Source organism: Gorilla gorilla, chromosome 23 (genome assembly GCF_029281585.2).
Source record: "Gorilla gorilla gorilla isolate KB3781 chromosome 23, NHGRI_mGorGor1-v2.1_pri, whole genome shotgun sequence".
Lineage (NCBI taxonomy): Eukaryota > Metazoa > Chordata > Mammalia > Primates > Hominidae > Gorilla > Gorilla gorilla.
The window spans coordinates 35,043,701-35,064,025 of NC_086018.1; the positions used below are offsets into that span (position 1 = coordinate 35,043,701).

The window sequence follows — 20,325 nt, forward strand, 5'->3', positions numbered from 1 at the left end:
GCAGGGACCCAAGGGGCCAGCATCACTGCCGCCCCCACTGCACCTTTGTGCAAATTAGAGAAGGCACCCTTTCCTCCAGACATTCCTGCCCTTCCTTCTACCCGCATCCCCACTCCCACCAGGGAGGAAACAGAGACGGGGTGGAGGGTAGAAGGAGCTGGAGGAGAGGCTGGGGCCAGACATTTCCAAACCTGTCACAAGTGCTGAGCTTTAGACTTTCAGAAACGAAGGAGACAGGGACTCTCCCCTGGAAGAGCTCACAGAGAGGGCCTGTAATGTCTGCAGACTCCAGGGTCACCGTCATATCATGAAAGGGCTGTCAAATATTCAGGTCTATGGACCCATATCTAGCCTCTCTGAGAATGATGCTTCCAGCCCAGGACCTAACACGTAGTAGATGCTCGGTGATAATGGCTAATATTCACTGTGTGCAATAGCACTAATAAGCATGAATTACATTACAATGTAAATATTGCAAACGGTTTGAAGAGGTTGCATAACTAACTAACAAGGTGTCATGAGTCAGGGTCCCAACCCGGAGTAGAGATTCAAACCCTGGGCCGTGGGCCTCTGGAAGCCTGATCTCATGCGCCCATAGCTCTGGCTGGTCAGGAAACACTCTCTCTGATCGGATATGCCCGTTTTTCTCCTCAAGTGACCTGAAAAGGTGCAGAGGCTCAAAACCAAACACCCCCACATCAAGGATAAGTAATAGAATTGGCCCCAGGCAGTGATAGGATTGGATTTGACATAAAGAACAGAAAATGGCTGATCAGAATGTTCTGATGTGCTCAATCTGGGGAAGAGGAGAACTGAAACCAAAAACCCAGCAGGGATGAATGACGTCTTAGTCATGGAACTGACAGGAGCTGTGAAACAGGCCACTCAGAAGTGAGGCAGAGACTGCTGCTAAGCTGAGAAGGTTCAAAACAGGACTCAGTGATGCACTCAGGTGAGAACTTCAGGATGTATCTTGTGTTCTTTCAGCTCTATCTGGAGCAGAAAAAAAAAAAAAACTCCTGGGCCATTCTAGGTCACAGAGGGGTGGGGGGGTGACATGAGGAAATGACAGCCAGCCTGCTCTGGAGCTGGGGTCATCTAGGGTGGCCTTTCTCTCTGCCTTTCCCTCCAACCCCAGGAAGGGGGAGTTGGTGGGCTTGGTTCTTCCCTGACCAAAGAGAAATGGATGTTTAAGGGGCAGCCTTTGCATCAGGCACTGATCTTGGGTCCAGGCAATGATAGACAGGGTGGCAGAACTGGCTTCACCAAAGCCAGCATTCCCTGGTCTTCACACAGGTGGCCTGGCGAGTGCCTTCCACCTGCTAGCTCTTTAAATCCTCACAACAGCTGCAAGAGGTAAGCACTATTACTGTTCTTAATTTAGAAATGGGGAAACTGAGGTTCAGAGAGGTTAAATGACTTTCCAAAAGTTACCCAACTGATAAACCACAAAGCCTTGGCTAGCATCCTTGTCTGGGGGCCTGTACCCCTTAACCATACCTCTGTTCTATTTCACTTTCAAGTGGAGTCCAGAGCCGTATTAAAAAGCACTGAATGGGACGTGCATGGTGGCTCATGCCTGTAATCCCCGCACTTTGGGAGGCTGAGGTGGGATGATCGCTTGAGGTCAGGAGTTCAAGACCAATCTGGCCAACATAGCGAGACCCCATCTTTAAAAAATGATAATAAAAAATAAAAATAAAAAGCACCAAAGCACCTGATCCCTAGTGGTCTCGTGGTTGGGGGGGAAAAAAGAACGAAAGGAAAAAAAAAAAAGTACTTGAGGCTGCTCTTCCCAGAAGAAGACATCAGGGGGCGGTGTAACCAGCAGGCATTTGAAATCTGGCCCTCCTCCAGTTTAACCATCACCCTGAAAAGCAGCTAAGGAATGTTTGGAGTTTTATCATTATCCTCTGAATGAGGAAGACATGCAAAAATCTATGCAGAGTGACAGTCCATGACTGCTGATAAGGAATTCCATATTTTGTCCAAGCCTCCCAAACCCACCTACCCCAAACCAAAGCCTTCCCTAGGGCAGAGGCCACCTCTGGCAGCCTCACCTCTGTGTTTCAATGTCTGGCTTATATAGTGGGTACCCAGCAAGCCCAGCGATGGCCTGAATGCCAGGCCGGTTGTGGGGAGGGGCCAAGCATCCTTTTCAGAGGTGGGTGCACCTTTTCCCAACCCAAACATGGCTTCATCCGGACAAAGCCCAGGCACGGGCAGGGATATGGTGGCATCTGTCGGCTCTATTTAAGGGTCCCAGGTCTTGCCACCTGGCTGTTGGCTGTGGCCCTCGCCAGTGAGGTTGTGGCTTCAGATGTGAGCATTTTAGGAGCTTGCTGAGCAGAGCGCTGTGTCCAGGGATAGGTTGGGGTCTCTGTGGAAAGGAGGAGGAGTGAGACTGGCCCAGACAAAGCCTTTCCCTCCACTTTGGGACCAAAGGTGCTGGCCAAGTCCCCGCCTGGCACTCCAGGGCTGTATCTAAAAGGGCAGTGCCTGTGGGATGGCGGAGACCAGCCCTGCCCCGGGCTCAGACAGGCCTGTGTTGGACCAGCTGTGGGACTGCAGTTTTCTCATCTGTAATGTGCTGTCAAGAGCACCTGCCACAAGGGTGCTGTGGGGTTCCATGGGAGGCTGGAGAGCAGAATGGTTATCAGCTGTGGCTTCAGATCCAGCAAGACCAGGCTCTGAGGCCAGCGCAGTTCTCAGTAGCCATTTCCAGCACGACCTAGTAGGGACCTCTGGTCTCTGAGCCATGACCTCACCCTCTGTAAGATGGGGGTGGGAAAAAGATGGATCTCATTGGCTTGCTGTGAGGATTACAAGAAAAACACATGGGCGCTACTTGGTCCAGAACAAACCCTCAGTAAATGACAGCTGCTGCTCCTGCTGTCACAGGATGCCTGGAACACGGTCTGTGGCACGTAGCAGATGGTAAACTTGTCTTCGTTAGATACACATGGTACGTGTGGCGTTGCACTTAGGACAGTGTCTGGCACATGGGAAGCATGAAGCAGTGAAATAAAATAATATGGGGCCAGGTGTTCACATCTGTAATTCCAGCACTTTGGGAGGCCAAGGTTGGCGGATCACTTGAGGTCAGGAGTTACAAACCAGCCTGGCCAATATGGTGAAACCCAATCTCTACTAAAAAATACAAATATATGAATTAGCCAGGCATGGTGGTGGGTGCCTGTAGTCTCAGCTGCTCAGGAGGCTGAGGCAGGAGAATTTCTTGAACCTTGGGTGACAGAACAAGACTCCGTCTCAAGAAAAAAGTAGGCCGGGTGCAGTGGCTCATGCATGTAATCCCAACACTTTGGGAAGCCGAGGCAGGTGGATCACCTGAGGTCAGGAGTTTGAGACCAGCCTGGCCAACATGGTGAAGCCCCATCTCTACTAAAAATACAAAAAAAAAAAAAAAATTAGCCAAGTGTGGTGTTGCACATCTGTAATCCCAGCTACCCGTGAGGCTGAGGCAGGAGAATCGCTTGAACCCAGGAGGCGGAGGATGCAGTGAGCTGAGATCGCACCACTGCACTCCAGCCTGGTTGACAGAGTGAGACTCGGTCTCTAAATAAATAAATAAATAGAAAAAAATAAAATAACATGGAAATACAGCATGAAGGAAGAAGACTCCTTCTCTGCCCTAAAGATATTCCCAGTGTATTTGGGTTTCTGTTCCATTCATCCCCCTCCCAAAGTCAGGCCCAGTGTTTGACACCTGCAATATGGCAGAGTGGGGACAGGGCCTGTCCTCAGGGAGCTCACACTGTAGAGTGAGGGAAACAGACCAGAAAATGGTGCTACTGGAAGTGGGGGTGGTCTCTGGGTAGGTCCCCCACAATGTAAATGTTGGCTCTTACCCTTCCCTCCCCCTTTCTGCCTCCCTGCCCCTGGGCTGTCCCCCACCCCAACTATCTATCTTGGCACCAACGCTAGGTTAAGATTCCCCAAATGCCACACTGATGACACTCCTCCTTTGCTGAAAGACTCGGTGCTGTCCAAGTCCTGCTGTAGCATCCACACGCCTCAGTAGAGAGAGGCAACCCTAGGTGGGCAGCGGCTGGCCCAGGAAGCATGGGGGCTGTTCCTCACCTTCCTGACTTTTTTTTTTTTTGAGACAGGGTTTCACTCTGTCACGCAGGCTGAAGTGCAGTGGTGCGATCATGGCTCACTGCAGCCTCGATCTCCTGGACTCAAGGTATCCTCCCACCCCAGTCTTCCCAGTAGCTAGGACTACAGGCACATGCCACCAAGCCTGCCTAATTTTTTTAAATTTTCTGTAGAGACGGGGGTCTTGCTATGTTGTCCAGGGTGGTCTTGAACTCCTAGGCTCAAGAGGTCCTCCCAACTCGGCCTCCCAAAGTGCTGGGATTACAGGCGTGAGCCACTGCATCTGACACCTTCCCAACTTCTCCTCAGGTGAACTCCTTGTTTCATTCCAACTGGCCCACAGCTGGCCTCTGGAATGCCCTCATTCTTCCCCATACAGCTTTGCTCTTTCCTCTCTCACCCCACCCTCCCCTCTCCCCACCTCCCAAGACCCTCCCTGGGCCCTTTTCTCTGACACTTTGTTGTTGTTGTTGTTAAGACAGAGTTTCGCTCTTGTTGCCCGGGCTGGTGTGCAATGCCGCAATCTCAGCTCACCGCAACCTCTGCCTCCCAGGTTGCAGCAATTCTCCTGCCCCAGCCTCCCAAGTAGCTGGGATTACAAGTGTGTGCCACCACACCCGGCTTATTTTTTATATTTTTAGTAGAGACAGGGTTTCATCGTGTTGGCCAGGCTGGTCTCGAACTTCTGACCTCAGGTGATCCGTCCTCCTTGGCCTCCGAAAGTGCTGAGATTACAGGTGTGAGTAACTGTGCCCAGCCTGGGCTCCCCCTACTCTTGATCCAGATGTAGGTGATCTTCTAACTGGTCTGTCTGGTCTCTCTTCTAACTAGTGCTGCAAACCACCCTCCCTGCAACCTAAGGGTGATCCACATTGCAAATCTGACCGTGTCACTCCCCTGCCTGCCACCCTTGCGTGAAAGAAGTATCTCCTGCTCTAGCTTTGCTTTAGCCGACAATGGTCAAGGCCTCACTAAGTGCCAGCAGTCCTGCCAGTCTTTCAAGGCCACTTCCCATCCCATCTCATTCACCCATTCATGCATTCAACATAATAAATGCCAGGGACTGTGCTAGGTGTTTTTTTTGTTTTCTTTCTTTCCTCCCTCCCTTCCTTCCTTCCTTCCTCCCTCCCTCCCTCTTTCTTTCCCTCCCTCCCTCCTTCCTTCCCTCTCTCTCTCTCTTTCTTTGACGGAGTCTCCCTCTGTCACCCAGGTTGGAGTGCAATGGCACGATCTTGGCTCACTGCAACCTCTACCTCCCAGGTTCAAGTGATTCTCCTGCCTTAGCTTCCTGAGTAGCTGGAACTACAGGCGTGAGCCACCATGCCCGGCTAATTGTTGTATTTTTAGTAGAGAAGGGGTTTCACCATGTTGGCCAGGCTGGTCTCGAACTCCTGACCTTGTGATCTGCCTGCCTCGGCCTCCCAAAATGCTAGGATTACAGGCGTGAGGCACCGGCTGTTTTTTGGTTTTCTATCATTTTATTTTTTTAAAATGGAGATGGGGGCCAGGCGCGGTGGCTCGCACCTGTAATCCCAGCACTTTGGGAGGCCAAAGTAGGAGGATCACTTGAGCTCAGGAGTTCAAAACCAGCCTGGCCAACGTGGTGAAACCCTATCTCTACTAAAAATACAAAAATTAGCCAGGCGTGGTGGTGCATGCCTGTCATCCCAGCTACTCAGGAGGCTGAGGCATGAGAATTGCTTGAACCCAGAAGGCAGAGGTTGCAGTGAGCCGAGATGGTGCCACTGCACTCCAGTCTGGGTGAGAGAGTGAGACTGTATCTCAAAAAAGAAAAAAAAAAGAGAGAGAGAGAGAGATAGGGGTCTCACTATGCTGTCCAGGCTGGTCTTGAACTCCTGGGCTCAAGCGAGCCTTGGCCTCCCAAAGTGCTGGGATTACAGGTGTGAGCCACCGCACCCAGCCTACGCTAGGTGTTTATAGACATTTCATAACTTAATCTTCACAACAATGCTCTGGGGTCACAACTGTTGTAAATCCCATTTGGCAAGAGAGAAAGCCAAAGCTCAGAGAGGAAGTTGCTCAGGACACACCTAGTGAATTTTAAGTAGCAGGATTCCAGTACACCTTTGATCCATTCCCTGCCAAGGAGAAAAGCTTTATGCAGAAAGCAGGGCATTGGGTGGTAACAGGGAAACTTCTCCCAGCACAGGGCCAGGCTGCCCAGTGTTCGGGCCAGCTGCGTGTGACATTGGATCAGTGAGAGGAGCCCCAGACCTCTCCCCCATAGGCCAGGACCAGGACTGAAACCAGTAAGGAGAGGAAGCTAAGGAGACAGCTTCCTCGTCAGCCCTTGTCCCTCCCTGGTCCCGGACCACATGAGGAACTGCTCCCTTCCCCCATCCTGAGGTCCACAGAATGATGGTTCCCCTCCGAGTTAACTGGGGAATAACTCAGAAAGCCACCCGCAGAACCAATCCCCCCTCCTTCTTAGGGAGGACGTGGAAAAACTGAGAACGGCCAAAAGCCAGAATGGAAACTCAGTTCTCCTGACTCGGATCCAGGGCCTGCTCTACTCTTCCTCCTTAGAAGTCCTTCCCAAGGATCCCTGACATTCCATGGTCAGGGAGCAGGAAAGAGGCCTTGGTGGCTACTCGCTCCCCAGCAATGTCAGTAGGGCGGTCACTTCGCTTCTGCGGCTTCATCTGTAAAATGGGTATAGCCCAAAATACCAGAGTCACAGGGCTGCTGAGAGCTTAAATTCATAACACATATACACAAAGTGTCTGGCATACAGGTGCTCAGCCAACCTCAAGTCCAGCTATGTCGTTCTCCAAGAACTCAGGTGAGGGAAAGAACCTACTCCCACCCACCCCGCCCCCACCCCTATACACACAAAGGGCAAATGAAAAAATATGACGAAACACAAGCGGGTCAATGCTATGGGGATTCCTGGAGGGGAAAGTTTCTTCCCTTATCAGCTGTTGGATGACGGAGACGGCACAAAGGAAAAACAAGAATGCTCGGACCGATGGGAGGACTGCAGATTTGGGGAAGCCCTCATTCTTTTCCCAGAGGCCGGGAGTTCGACCTTCCCCATACACAGTGATTTGGCCAGAGGGCATCTTCACCACCCCAGACTGCGGGCCTGCCGGGAAGGGCGAAGCGGGGCGGGACCGGGGGCGGGAGCAGCGCGGGGCGGGAGCAGCGCGGGGCGGGACCCTACCCGCCGCCCACGCGGAGCCAGGAGGCGCGGACTACAGCTCCCGGCCTGCACCGCGTGCGGTCCCCGCCCGCCCCCAGCGCCCGGGAGGAGGATGCAGACGCCGCGGCCGGCGATGAGGATGGAGGCCGGGGAGGCAGCGCCGCCGGCGGGGGCGGGCGGCCGCGCCGCAGGCGGCTGGGGCAAGTGGGTGCGGCTCAACGTGGGGGGCACGGTGTTCCTGACCACCCGGCAGACGCTGTGCCGCGAGCAGAAGTCCTTCCTCAGCCGCCTGTGCCAGGGGGAAGAGCTGCAGTCGGACCGGGTGAGGCCCCCGGGGTGGGCGGCGAGCGGGCTGTGGGTCCTCCGCTCGCCCGACGCGGGGCTGTCGGGCCTGGCTCGCCCGCCAGGCTGGGGACCCGGCCGGGTTCATTTCCGAGGAACTGGAGGCGGGAAGAAGCGGCAGGAGGAGGGGAGGGGGAGGTGGGTCTGGTAGTGAGGGATGTACCCATTGCCGTGGCAACGGGACAACGCAGGCCGCGGCCATTAGAAGCTCTCCAGCCGCCCTGGATCGGGGCCTCTCCTTCTCCTTTGGGGCTGTGGACAGGGAGAGACCTGGGACCTTTCCTCCCTCCCAAAGGGGACTCCTGCTCTGGGGAAGGAGTCGACGAGGCTACTTCTCCCGCTCTTTGGGATATGGGTGGCGGAGGGGTGCAGGGAGCTAGCTGGATGGAGGAGCCCTGAGGCGCCTTCTGAGCGGGCTGAATCTAGAAGGAGCGTTGGCCCAGCGGGCACTATTTCTGAGCACCCACCCTGACTCTGCTGCACACTGCCTGCCGCGACCTTGAGTCGGACCCTTCCATGCACTGCGCTCAGCCTCCTTCCTCATCTGTAACACGAAGGGCTGGTCTGAAGATGACCTCTAAGGTCTCCTGTCCCCCATCCGTGACCCTCCGATGCTGTGGCCTTTGGCAAGTCGCCTCACCTCTCAATGTCTCCGATCTCTCTGTAGAGTCGCATGGAAGCCCACCCTGCCTCCCTGCCCGCCCGAGTGTCCAGTGAGATAGTGACTCCTTTGGAAACTTGTAAACATCCCCTGAAAGCCTAGGGACCTGGGGGCGACAGTGGGGCTGGCTTCAGGGGACAGCCTCTAAGAGGGACATTCTTCGAGCCCTGTGCTGGGCCAGTTGCCACTCAGACATCCTCTCACCGGATGCTCACAGCAAACCCTGGTTAGGGGGAGAGGAGTGAGTTTCAAAGAGGCCAAATCATTAGCCTAAGGTCACACATTCAGGAAAAGTCAGAAGCAGGGCTTGAACTCAGGTCCATCTGCCCCCAGTGGCTTTTTGCTACTTTGTGCCTGCTCCATCCAGGGAAGAGCTCTCCCTCCACTCTCCTTCCCTCCCTGTGCGTGTGCGGGGTTGGCTGGGGAGAAGCCTCACTCTTCTCTCACCGAGCATCCCTCACCTCCATAGGATGAGACCGGGGCCTACCTCATTGACCGTGACCCCACCTACTTCGGGCCCATCCTGAACTTCCTCCGGCATGGCAAGCTGGTGCTGGACAAGGACATGGCTGAGGAGGGTGAGTTGGTCCAGGGGGCTGGCCTGGGGCCCACATCCTAGCCTGGCCTTATGCAGCCTGCCAGGGCCCTCTGTGGAGGCCCCAAGCCATTTGGACAACCAGGACGGCCATCTGCCTGCTTGGTTGTTTCCTGCCTCTTCCCAATCGGACGGGGCTGATTCCCAAGCATCTGCCTGTGCCGAGCCTGGGGCTCTGCCAAGCGGACGGGCTCAAGCTTTCCCTGGGTACTGTCAGGGAGGTGAAGAGACACATGTGCAGGGGATAGAGGAAGTCAGCGAGGCCCTGTGGCCTCTGCTGTGGGCTGTGATGCCCTTTCTCTCTGGCCTCCTAGGAAGCCAGGTGTGGACAGTCACATCCGGAGGCTGGGGTGACAGGAATGCAGTGTTGACAGGCATGGGGAGAGCTCTGTCTCTCTTTCTCTGGCTGATCCAGTATCTCAAATTCTGCCTGGTGAGGGCTTGTAAGTGGGTGGAGCGGGTGACTGTTCACTAAGTCTGGCAGCCTGTGCGGCACAGTGCTGGCTGTGGGTGGAGGCAGGGGAGGGGGGAGTCTGCTTCCCAGTGGGGCTTTGGTTATCCCCAGGCCTAGGTGGCTGAGGCCCTGGATATGCCCATATCTGGGCCTAACAAACAGTGGGGAGGCCATGTCTGGGAGAACGACCTGTTAGCAGAGCCGCAGCCAGGGGCAAGGACTACAGTCAGTGCCAAGTTAACTCTTCTTTGGGACACAGGGTGTGGCTCTGGGTCAGCTGATCCAGCCAGACCAGCTTGAATATGTCACTTCTCCTCACTGCGTCTCCACTGGTATCTATTAAATGGGGGCGGTGATCTGCCTTCTGGAGGGAGATGTCATAAATCCTGCACCTGTGCGTGCCTTCCTGCTCTGGGCCATGGTCTGCCCTCCCTGAACCCTATGGGACACAGTGGTCTGGAGGCCCAGCAACTCTCTAATAGGTCAGGGCCACAACACCAGAGTCCACTGTAGGTGCCTGGCCCTGCAGAGCCCCACAGCTTGCCTGTTAATCCCTAGGGGAGCACAGATACCATGGGCGTGGCCTAGGCTCAGGAGCAGGCCCCATCGGGAGGGAAGTAAACACCCCAGCTGCTTCGCAGCCAGCACCTGTTTACACGCCCTGCATTCTCAAAGCCCTGCTATTCCCACACCATCAGACAGCACTGTCTGGGGGCTAGAGGATCAGACAGGGTTATCTGGGGGCTAGGGGATCACACAGGGCTATCCGGAGGCTAGGGGATCACACAGGGCTATCCGGGGGCTAGGGGATCACACAGGGCTAGGGCTCATCCAGGGGATAGGGGATCTGAGAGGAGACTTACTAGCTGTGTGACCCTGAGAAAGTGACCTAACCCCTCTGTGTCTGCATGCCCCCATCTGTGAAATGGGGGACCATAGCACCCACCTCACCGAGCTGTCATGAGGATAAAAGGAGTTAATAGTGCAGCATGGAGCTCAGTGCCTGGCCGGAGGATGTGGGATGCAGTGCTAGCTGTCTGTCACCTGCAGGGCTCCGCCCAGGGCACTGGGGATAATTCTCGTAATCAGGCAGCTGCACTCCCTGACCTCCTGCTCTGTGTTTGGTCCTGTGTGGGCACCGGGGACAGAGGGCAGATCAGAAATGTGAGCCCCACCTTAGCCATTTCAGGCTGCAATCATGAAGTAACATAGATTGGGTGGCTTATGAAAATCAGAAATTTATTTCTCTTGGTCCTAGAGGCTAGAAACCTGAGATCGGGGCACTGTGGCAGGTTCTGGTGAGGACTTTCTTCCGGATTGCAGACTGCTGACTTCTCGTTGTGTCCTCACATGGCAGAAAGAGAGGGAGCTAGCCCCCGCCCGCCCCTTCTCGAGAGCTTGTTTGGAGGTTCTAGCAGGGGAGCGCAGCTACTCACATACCCTTGACCAAAGTCCGGTCCTCCTCTATCGGGGGTGGTCGCCCCCTTCGATGAAGGTCACAGCTTCGGGAGGGACACACCTGGAACAGTGAGGGAGGAAGGGGACACGCATCTAGCCAGCCAGATCAGCTAAATCAACCCTGGTGATCAGTGGAGTGACAGACGTCCCCGCCAGATCGCCCTCACATCCAATTAGCCTTTCTTATAAGAAGACTGATCCCACCCTGGGGACTCTACCCCTATGATCTCATTACCTCCCCTCCTAATCCCATCACAGTTTTCAGCAGGTGGATTTTTGGGGAACACACACATTCCGCTCATAATGAGCTCTGTCCCCAGGGAGCCCAGAGGCCAGTCAAGGAAAGGGCCCAAAGGTCCCCTGCCTTCTGGGAGCCTAGGGGAGTCGAAACAGCTGCAAGCTCATCGCTTCACTGGTGGGCTGACTTCTTCATCTCCCAGATTAACTTAACTGTAAGATGGGGACAGTAATGCCTGCTCTCCTCATATCCCTGGACTTGTGATGAGCTCGTGCGGGGTGTTGCAAACTGTAAGGTGAGGCAGTTGGGGGAATGCATGGACACAAGGGTATGTGCTTACAGTGGGGAGACATGGGCTCTGGAGTCTGCGGCGCTTGAGTTCCCTCTGGCATTTACCAGCTGTGTGACCTTGGACAAGCTGCTTCTCTTTGGGAGCCTCAGTTTTCCCAGTTGTTCAATGCAGATGATGAAAGTACCTCCTTCTAGTTCTGAGAATTCAAAAATGTAATGCACCTGGCACTTAGAATGTGCTTAATAAATAGGAGCACATAATCAGGGGTCAGGCAAGGCCCTGCTCATGGTGACATTCTGGGGATCAGTCCCAATGACCCTGCTGTCTCTTGATAGCCCTAAAGCTGCCCCAGACGGTGGCCTGGCAGGTACCCCTGGGTCACCGCGCTCAGCACAGCAGAGCTGTGTGGCAGCCTCTCAGCCCCTTCCACAGGAAGTGTGGGATCCAAGGAAAGAAATGCTCCCTCTTACTTGACCCCTGAACTCACAGACACTCAGCTCACCCTCAGGGCGGGTGATCAGAGCGCGAGGTGGGTTTCGGGGTGGAGGGAACAAGAGGAGAATGGGGCATGGAGGCAGAAGGAGTGACCTGGGATCTGTTCTGTCTGTGCCAGGGGTCCTGGAGGAAGCCGAGTTCTACAACATCGGCCCGCTGATCCGCATCATCAAAGACCGGATGGAAGAGAAGGACTACACGGTCACCCAGGTCGGGAGCAGGGGCAGCACACACGGCCAGGGCAGGGGCCAGTGGGAAGAGAGAGGCTGAGAGACGGGGCGGGAAGCAGAGGAGGTTGGGAGAGACAGGACCAGTGTTTGTCATGGGGAGGCCGAGCTGGCCTGTAAGGAGAGGCATGGTTGGGCTGACAGGCTGCCCAGCACAGCCCCAGTCTCGGAGACGGACACTGGGGTTCAGTCCCTGTCTCAGCCCCATTTGCTGTGTGTTGGGCCAGGCTCGCCCTCTCTGGACCTTGATTTTCTCTTATGGGATAGAGAGGGGTGGGAATGGCACACCCATCCCTTCCTCATAGGCAGAAGGGGGTCAGTGTGGAGGTACAGGGTGCCCTGCAGAGGGCAATGCAGGATTAGCAAATTGTGCATTTTGTGGCATCAGATGGTCGCCTGGTGGGCTTGGCACAGGCTGTTGGGGCTGGCATTTGAGACCTTGGAGCCCGGGCCTCCCTGGCCAGTCTGCAGGAGGAGGGAGAGAGATTTTCCGCCTACTCTGGGGGATGTGTGAGGGTTGGGGGACAGGTAGTGAGGAACCATTTCTCAGACCCAGGGGATTAAAGAGGGGAGGCTCCGTGTCTCCTTGAGGGCCTGACTCCTTGAGGGTGACCCAGAATGTTCCCTAAGCCCCACCCATGTTCTTTCTTGAATTACCCGTGTTCCGGTTCTGTCTCCTTCACCCTTGAGCTGGGTGACCTTGGGCAAGTAACTGGACCTCTCTGAGCCTCAATGGAAAGTCCCGTAATGCCTAGGATTCTTGGAAGGATTAAGTGAGATGGTGCCTGGTGAATGCCTCGTGAGGAGCAGGTGCTCAGAGCATGGCTGCCTCCCCCAACCACCTCTTCTTTCTCTCCCTCTCTTCTTCTTTGGGTATGTTGCGGGGGTGGTGGCAGCAGGTGCTCATGCCCCTCCTGGGGTGCCTGGTGCTCCCACAGGTGCCCTCTATGTGACCCTTCTGCCCACAGGTCCCACCCAAGCACGTGTACCGCGTGCTGCAGTGCCAGGAGGAGGAGCTCACGCAAATGGTCTCCACCATGTCTGATGGCTGGCGCTTCGAGCAGGTGCGCTGGGGACAGGGGCGTGCCACCAGGACAACCCTGGGACCTCCTAGCCTCTGACCAAGCAGGCCCCTCCCTTCCTGCAGCCCCAGCCTTGAATTCCCCACCACAGTCTCCCCCACCCCAGGGTTCTTCTGAAATCAAACTAAACAAGGTTAGGAGAGACCACACTTGGTGGCAGGTTGACCGAGAGAGAGGATAGGAGCCCCAGTGGCCACAGGACAGCACGAGGTGTCCTTGTTGGTGGGAGTCCTCACAGCAACTGGGTGGTGATCTATCTGGTGGCATGAGTGAGTCTGTGGCCCCCAAAGGACAGCTCAGGTGCAAGGAGACCAGATCCACATAGGTGAGTGGAGTCCACGTTGAGTCAGTACCTCTTAGAACTCAGAGTCAGCATCATGCGATCATAGCAGTTCCTGACACAGTTTTCAGGGTCTCCGCAGGGGACATGCCCAGTGGCCAGCATTGCAACATGCAGGGGAGCCCAAAGCAGTGCCTTCCCGTGAGGTCTTTATGGTGAACGGTGGTTCCTCCCAGTCCAGATGCAGTTTACCCATCGGGAGATCCTTATCCCGAGGGACTTTATCCCTAGTCATGCAGCTGACCTCCCACCTCTCAGGTTTCCAGAGGAGCAGAGCCAGAAAGTGAGCCCAGGGTCAAAAGTGCCTTTAGAGAAGGAGAGGGGGTTGGCTAGCCTTTCTCCACGCCCACCCACACGTTCCCTGGCACATGGAGACTGCAAGGCAGAAGGTCGGAGCCCCCAGGATGGCCTGGAGGGATGGAAGAATGGGCCTAGTGCAGAGCCAGAGGCCTGGCTTCACCTCTAGGCCTCGCCACGGACATGCCTGCCACCTTGCACAAGTTACATCTCCTGTGCGGGCCCTAGTTCCCTCATCGGTGAAGTGGGCTAACAGTACCTCCTCTGTAGGACTCTTGTGAGATTAGAAGGGCCATCAGTAAAGCTTACAGCCCTCCGTAGGACTCCCTATGTTGGCATTAGTGTCATGCAAATCATTAGAAATCCATATTGAAGTCTGCAACACTCAGAGAGGACTTGGGATCCCCGATGCCATTCCCTGCTCCACCCCTTCCCAGCGGTGAGGCCTTCAGCAGGCCTGAGATTCTCTTCAGGGTCCCTGAGAGCTGAATGAGACTCATCACCTGGAAGAACTTTCTTATTTCTTAGCCAGAAGGGCTCTGTGGGCGTGGTTATTCTAGGGACCCTGGAACAAGGGCAGGGCCACTCTGAGAGCCTCTGGGTGTCTTTGGCAATTGCACAGGCTCTCAGAGGCTGAGCAAGCAGGCCAGGGACCATTGGTCATTTGCCCTTTGGTCTCAGGAGTGGACCACCTGTCCCACCTCTGCTTCCAGGAGTGAAGGGAATATTCTGTGGGGCTCCACCTTGCCAATGCCACCCTGCAACCTTGTCCTGGGGCTGTGTCAGCCACATCTGGAATGGGGGACAGCGCCCTTTAGAGGCCTCCGCCTGCATTTAGAAAAGGGCCCCCTGGCTCTGGGGCTAGGCTGGAGGTGGTGGTGGGGACGGCGGTAATGCTGCCACCCTCCACCAGGGATCGGGCCAGCCAAGCCAGACGGAGGGGCTGGTCCTGGGGCACAGACCACAGGCACAGGTTGCAAGGGGGAAGACTCCACCTTCTTGCCCAGAGGTGCCCTCTACAAACCCAGGAGTGGGCCCGACAAGCCGCAAGATTAGGACCTGAGCCGGTATCTTGATTTGAGTGCCGAGGTCTGTCGTATCCTGCCCCACGGCCCCCAACACCAACCTGCATTTTTCTCCCCATGCTCCGCCCCTCTAGCTGGTGAACATCGGCTCCTCCTACAACTACGGCAGCGAGGACCAGGCAGAGTTCCTGTGTGTGGTGTCCAAGGAGCTCCACAGCACCCCAAACGGGCTGAGCTCAGAGTCCAGCCGCAAAACCAAGGTGAGCCCACCCACCTCAGCCTGTGTCCAGAGAAGGCTCCTGTCTCCCTCCACCCTCCCCACCTGTCCCGCCCCTGCGCCTGCACCATCCCTCCACCTCTCTCCCGCCACCGCCCATGCACAACCCCATGCTCACAGCCACCACCATCCATCCCATGCCACCTGCCGTTACCCAGGCCCAGGCTGGGAGCAGTGAAATGAGAGCATCCCCAGGGTGCAGCCGGCGTGGACTCAGAGGCTACATGAAGGGGGCCGCTTAGTGGCCACCGGGCACTGTGGCATGGACTAGGGGTCAGGGCACAGTGTGGCACTCTCTGTGTGACTTAGGACAGGGCTTGTCCCTTCCCAGCACCTTTGCTGCACTCTCTGAAGTGAGAGGGGATCACATACTCTTTGTAGTGCCTTGGGGCCTGGAACTTCTGGGATCCCAAATGGCTGTTTATTCCCCAGGGACAGGTGCATGTCCCCAGCTGGCCTGAGCCAGGATGAGGAAGCCACCGCTGTAAATCCTGCCCCTTTCCCAGGCCCCCTCCTTGGCTGCTCTGCAGGATGGGGGCAGCCTGGTGGCCGCCAGTCCTGTGTGTCCGCCTGGCCTGTTGAGGCAGCCTCCTGAGAGCGCCCTGGCAGCATCCACTGTACCACTGTGGGGAGAGGGCTGAGCAGGGGTCCTGCCATCCTGGACCCAGTGCTGTGGGAAGTCCCAAGGGCCTTCGCAGAGCCACAGAGCAGGCGTGAACCAGGCTGGGAAGAAGGCAGGCTGCTCCTCCTGGGGCCCACCCCTGCACAGTGGAGGCTTACCTCTGGCTTCCTGTCTGTCTGTCTGCCTCCCTGTCCTGCTGTGATGCACCCTGCCTGCCCACCCACCCCCACCACTGCCAGGGCTGACGCTGCCCTGCAAGGGTGCAGAGCGAGACTGCTCCTTCTGCCTCTTTGGGCCAAAGCCCCTGGACCTGGGGTGTCAGAGACTGGCTGGCATCCTAGATCTGGGTGGTGTCTGCCCTGGGGCTTCTTTGGCCACATTTCTACTGAGGAGCAGTCTTTCCAAACAAGGCCTTCCCAGGCACCCCTCAGGGATACCCCAGTCCCACACCCTCCCTGTTCTGCTTCATCCCCTCCCTCCAGCCTCGCTCTATGTAACAGCAGCCAGGCTGACCCCGGAGCATGCCCACAGCGCCCCATCCTCAGCTGCTTTCCCCAGGCCCTCCCCAAGCTGCCCAGGCGACCGGAGAAGATGCCCCCAGCTTCTGTGGCTGGAGCCCTCCCCTCTCCTGAGGTCCCTTTCACCTTGCCTGAGACCGGGTCTTTGGGGATAGCCAGCAGGCCCTGGCCCCTCTGTTAGTGTCTCCACTCTTTCTTCCCTGGGTCCGCCGGCTGGTTCACAGAGCACGGAGGAGCAGCTGGAGGAGCAGCAGCAGCAGGAGGAGGAGGTGGAGGAGGTGGAGGTGGAACAGGTGCAGGTGGAGGCAGATGCACAGGAGAAAGGTGCAGCCAACCCCCAGGAGGATGATTGCTAAGCAAAGCCGGAGCCTCCCGCCCACTCCTTGCTGGAGCCAGCTGCAGAACTGGGGGCCCCGGGGCTGCTGGGGGGGCACCAGGGTTAGCTCAGCCACTTGCCTGGCGCCTCACCCGCATAACCATCCCTTCTCTCACTTTCTCTTTGCAGCCCAGTCATCTCAGGATCCCGCTAACCTTTTCTCCCTCCCACCACTGCCTCCTCCTCTGCTTCCCGCTGGAGGTCCTGCCTCATCTTCATCCACCTCTTCTTCCTCCTGGATCTCATCTGCACCCTGCCTCTTCCCTCTCTGCCCCTGTCCGGGTTTTCTCTCTGCCTGCTCACGCCTCCATCCCGGGTCTGCCCTGGTCCCAGCCTCCCGTGCCCTCCACCCAGGCCCCCTGGCCCTGCATCCCAGAGCGTCCTGCCTGCCGCCTCCTGCGCCCCTTCTGGTACCTCCTGCCTCCCAGCCTGGGGAGGAGGGGCGCAGCTGCACCTCCTCTGTGCCCACCAACCCTGCCGGGCACCTCTGAGGCTGGGCCCTGGCTGCAGGCCCTGCCCCCCCTCCTCTCCTCCCGGCCTCCTCCTCACGTTTCCTCCTTGCAGGTTCCCGTCCGCACCCTCTCAGACCTGAGGCTGAGCTTGCAGTGAGGGCTTCTCCTCGGCCCCTCGCCCGCCCCCAGAGCTGCCATCCCTGGTTTGTAGCTTGGCGGTGCTGGAGGGAGGGGTGGAGCGAGGAGGGTGCTCATCTCTTGATCCTTGGACTTGAGCCGAGCTTTCGGCTGATTATCTCCACCCACCAAAGTTTCTCATCCGACCTTTGCCTTGGGGGTGAGGCTCTGAGAGGAGAAGAAAGTTAGGGAGTGGGAACTTTCCTACCAGCCCATCAGCACCAGAGCCAGGCTGGTGGGGAGGGAGGGACCGCTGAAGCCAGAGGCCCTGGCCGAGTCCCTGCACATCCAGGAGCTCCTGTGTCACTGCCTTGTGGCATCCCCTATTTCTGTGGGGATGGGGAGGACAGGCCACTTTTGGATACCCTTGGCCTATGAAGTGTCAGCCAGAGTGGCTTAAGGATTGCAGAGTGGCAGAAAAAGCCCTGGCCATGTGCCCACAAGCCCCCTACCCCACTCTTTTCTGCCTGCTCTGTGACCTTGGGCAAGTCACTGTCCCTCTCTGGGCCACAATTGCCTCTAAAATGGGGACAGACAGCTGCTCTCTGTGGCTCCTTTCGCCTGGGGCATCAGTGCCTCTCCCAGCCCTGAGCAACCCCCATCCCACCCCCTTCAGAGTCTTGGCAGAATCTGGCCTCTGTAGGTGGCCAGCACCGAGCCCAAGACGGGGCATGGGGCTCCTGGATGGGTTAGTTGGGGTGCCCTTGCTGCTCCCCCCAACTCAGTTCTGAATCCACCTTCTTTGGGCCTCAGCCCCACCCCCTCCTCCAGAAGGAAGCCTGTGACTCAACTGCCTCTCTCTCTCTCCCTCTCCCCCACCCGTCAATCTCCTCTCCGCCCCCTTGCCCTGCATCACCCCCTCCTTACCGGCCCCACCTCCGCCCCTCCCATCCTCCTGCCCTTCCCCTCTTTTTTTTCTAGCTGTTACAAGCCAGAGGCACCCGGATGTGAGGCCCCAGATCACCTCCAGGGACTTGGGGTTCCCATCTGAAATCCTTTATTTTTGTACCATGGGGTGGGCCCCGGGCCTGAGAAGGAAGAAGCGCCCTCTCCCCGGCCTCCTCTGTCTGCACCTGTGGGGCTGTGACTTACTCCTGCCTCCAGGGGCGGGGCGGGGGCCCCCTGGGACCTCTTAAGGCCCAAGGTGGGCCCCAGGACCTCTAGGCAGAGTGGACTGCTCATGGCAGATGTGTGGCAATGTCTGGCTGTGTCTCTCCGGCACCCGTGTCCCCTCTCCCGGGCTCCCCTGCTGCATGGTGGATGCGCTCCTTCCTGGCCCGGTCACATTGCCTCCTTGAGCCTTAGTCCAGGGGGTCACTCCTCCCACCCCACCTACCTCACAGGGTTGTTGTGAGGGTGCACAGAGGAGCAAAGTCCCTGAAGGCCCTCAGGCAGTATATAGGGGCCGCCCACCTTCAGCTGCCCTGGGATGGGAAGGACCCAGCCCGACCCCTGGGCATAACACTGTGTTTGCAAATGGAGATTCAGGTATTGGGGATGCAGGTTGTGGGGAGCTGGCCTGGCAGAGTAGGGGTAGTTGGCTTGGCCTTCTCTTTGGTGATCCCACCCCCAGCCATTTGCATTGCTGGCCCAGCGCCTGGCCTGGGGGGCGGGGAGAGGCAGCAGAAGGGGCTGGGCAGGGGCGGTGGAGGACTCAGGAACTGCCCGGGGAGAGTGGGTATGGCGGCTGAGCCAGGGGCCCTCCTGTGTTTGACTTCCCGGGATGGGTCCTTGCTTCTCAGCTGTGTCCGACCCCACCATGTAATAAAACCCAAAGGAACAGCCCAGCCTGGCTGTTGCCCTCTTTCTCTGGGCCACTTTTGGGGACGGGGCTAAACTAATGGTGTGGTAGACTGGTCCAAAGGAACGCGGCTTTGTCCCAAAAACCCAGGGACGCTGCCCTGTTGTCATTTTCCTGTGTGTGTTGCAGGGAGGGCTTGGGGAACTGGCTATATCCTTTCCCTGGGGCCGGATACCAGAGCACCTGCCCTACCTGGCCAGGAGCCAGAAAACAGAACTCTAGGGAAAGCCCTGGGCTGCCTCTGCCACATCCTAAACCTCTCAGGGCGTCCCCTCCACTTCTACTCTGACACCTGGGCCACCACCATCCCTCCCTATTGCTGCCACCCCTCTGCCCAAAATCCTAGGAAATATTAACACCCCGCCCTCTCCCTTCTCTGACCCTGCTGGACCCAACCCAGACCCCAGACCCTCCACCCACCCTGGCCAGTTCCTTCAACTCCTCAGTCCTCCCCGCTGCTGGAGGAAATCCTGCCGGGCAGTGAGCCCCTAAGGCGCAGGCCTTCCACAGGCTGGGGCGGGGGCACCCTCTTGCCAGCTCAAGCCTGGAGGGCCTCGCCACTTCCCCTGAGGACACTCCACTCCAAAGCTGGACTCATTTTTAGGGTCCAACTATCCTTGCAAAAGAGTCACCAGGAGGCTTGTTAGGAGAACAGATGACACGTCCCCCGCCCTCCAGGATTCCGATGAAGACTGAGGTAGGGCCCAGGGTGATTCCAGATCACCCAAGGTATTCTGCGTGTGTTCTGCCCACCTGCTCTGGAGACGCTCCCTGCCCACCCAGCTGCTCCGGCTCGTCCTGGCAGGACCCAGGTGGGTGCTCCCCGTCCCTGGTTCCCCTTCTGCCTCATTCACCCACAGACCTGGCAGCAGCGCCCATGTTGGAAAAACCCCTCTTCAGTCTGGGGCCCCTCTGAAGCTCCCTCTCTCCCTTCGGCTCCCAGTTAGGCATCTAGAAAGAGTTGTCCACACTTGACCGTCCACCCTCAACTCCAGCAGGCCCCCTGCCTCCATCACAACTGCCCCCAGGGGTCTAAAATCATCCTCCAGTCCATCCCATGGCGCTGCTCAGTCCTGGCCCATCCTCTCCATCCTGGAATCCTGCAGTGGCCTCCTAACCAGCCTCCCTGCCTGCCGCTCCCTGCACACTGGTGCCAAGGCCGGTTCCAAACTGTGAATCCTCTCATGTCACTCCTATGCTATAGAGCCCACCGTGGCTCCCCAGAGCTTTCAGGATCAAATCCTTGGCTCAACCCCAGGCTCTGCTATCCCGCCTCAGTTCGCCCCTCTGAATTCTTGAGTCATCCTCTCGAGC

General features: G+C 57.2%; 1 protein-coding gene across 9 annotated transcripts; it reads left to right on the top strand.

Moving 5' to 3' along the window:
• Window positions 1–7,364: 7,364 nt before the first annotated feature.
• Window positions 7,365–18,997, top strand: KCTD17 (potassium channel tetramerization domain containing 17). Of its 9 annotated transcripts, none has more exons than XM_063704931.1 (9): window positions 7,366–7,604; window positions 8,755–8,863; window positions 11,936–12,027; window positions 13,013–13,108; window positions 14,923–15,048; window positions 16,430–16,529; window positions 16,711–16,991; window positions 17,146–17,236; window positions 18,132–18,997. In XM_063704931.1, the coding sequence occupies exons 1-8, from the start codon at window positions 7,395–7,397 to the stop codon at window positions 17,188–17,190; spliced, it is 1,059 nt and encodes a 352-aa protein (XP_063561001.1). In that variant the 5' UTR covers window positions 7,366–7,394; the 3' UTR covers window positions 17,191–17,236; window positions 18,132–18,997. The 9 variants fall into 9 exon arrangements, 8 of the variants coding, with proteins under 8 accessions (XP_018874314.3, XP_063561001.1, XP_018874313.1 ...); XM_019018771.4 differs by having other exon boundaries at window positions 7,367–7,604; window positions 16,711–16,782; XR_002004134.4 differs by lacking the exon at window positions 16,430–16,529.
• Window positions 18,998–20,325: the final 1,328 nt, after the last annotated feature.

What these genes read in the sequence shown, in the direction of transcription:
- KCTD17 (XM_019018769.4), top strand. Translation starts at nt 7,395, where the DNA reads ATGCAGACGCCGCGGCCGGCGATGAGGATGGAGGCCGGGGAGGCAGCG. An exon ending in AAGAGCTGCAGTCGGACCGG is followed by an intron (nt 7,605 to 8,754) that starts GTGAGGCCCCCG and finishes TCACCTCCATAG; the next exon opens with GATGAGACCGGGGCCTACCT. An exon ending in ATGGCTGGCGCTTCGAGCAG is followed by an intron (nt 13,109 to 14,922) that starts GTGCGCTGGGGA and finishes CCGCCCCTCTAG; the next exon opens with CTGGTGAACATCGGCTCCTC.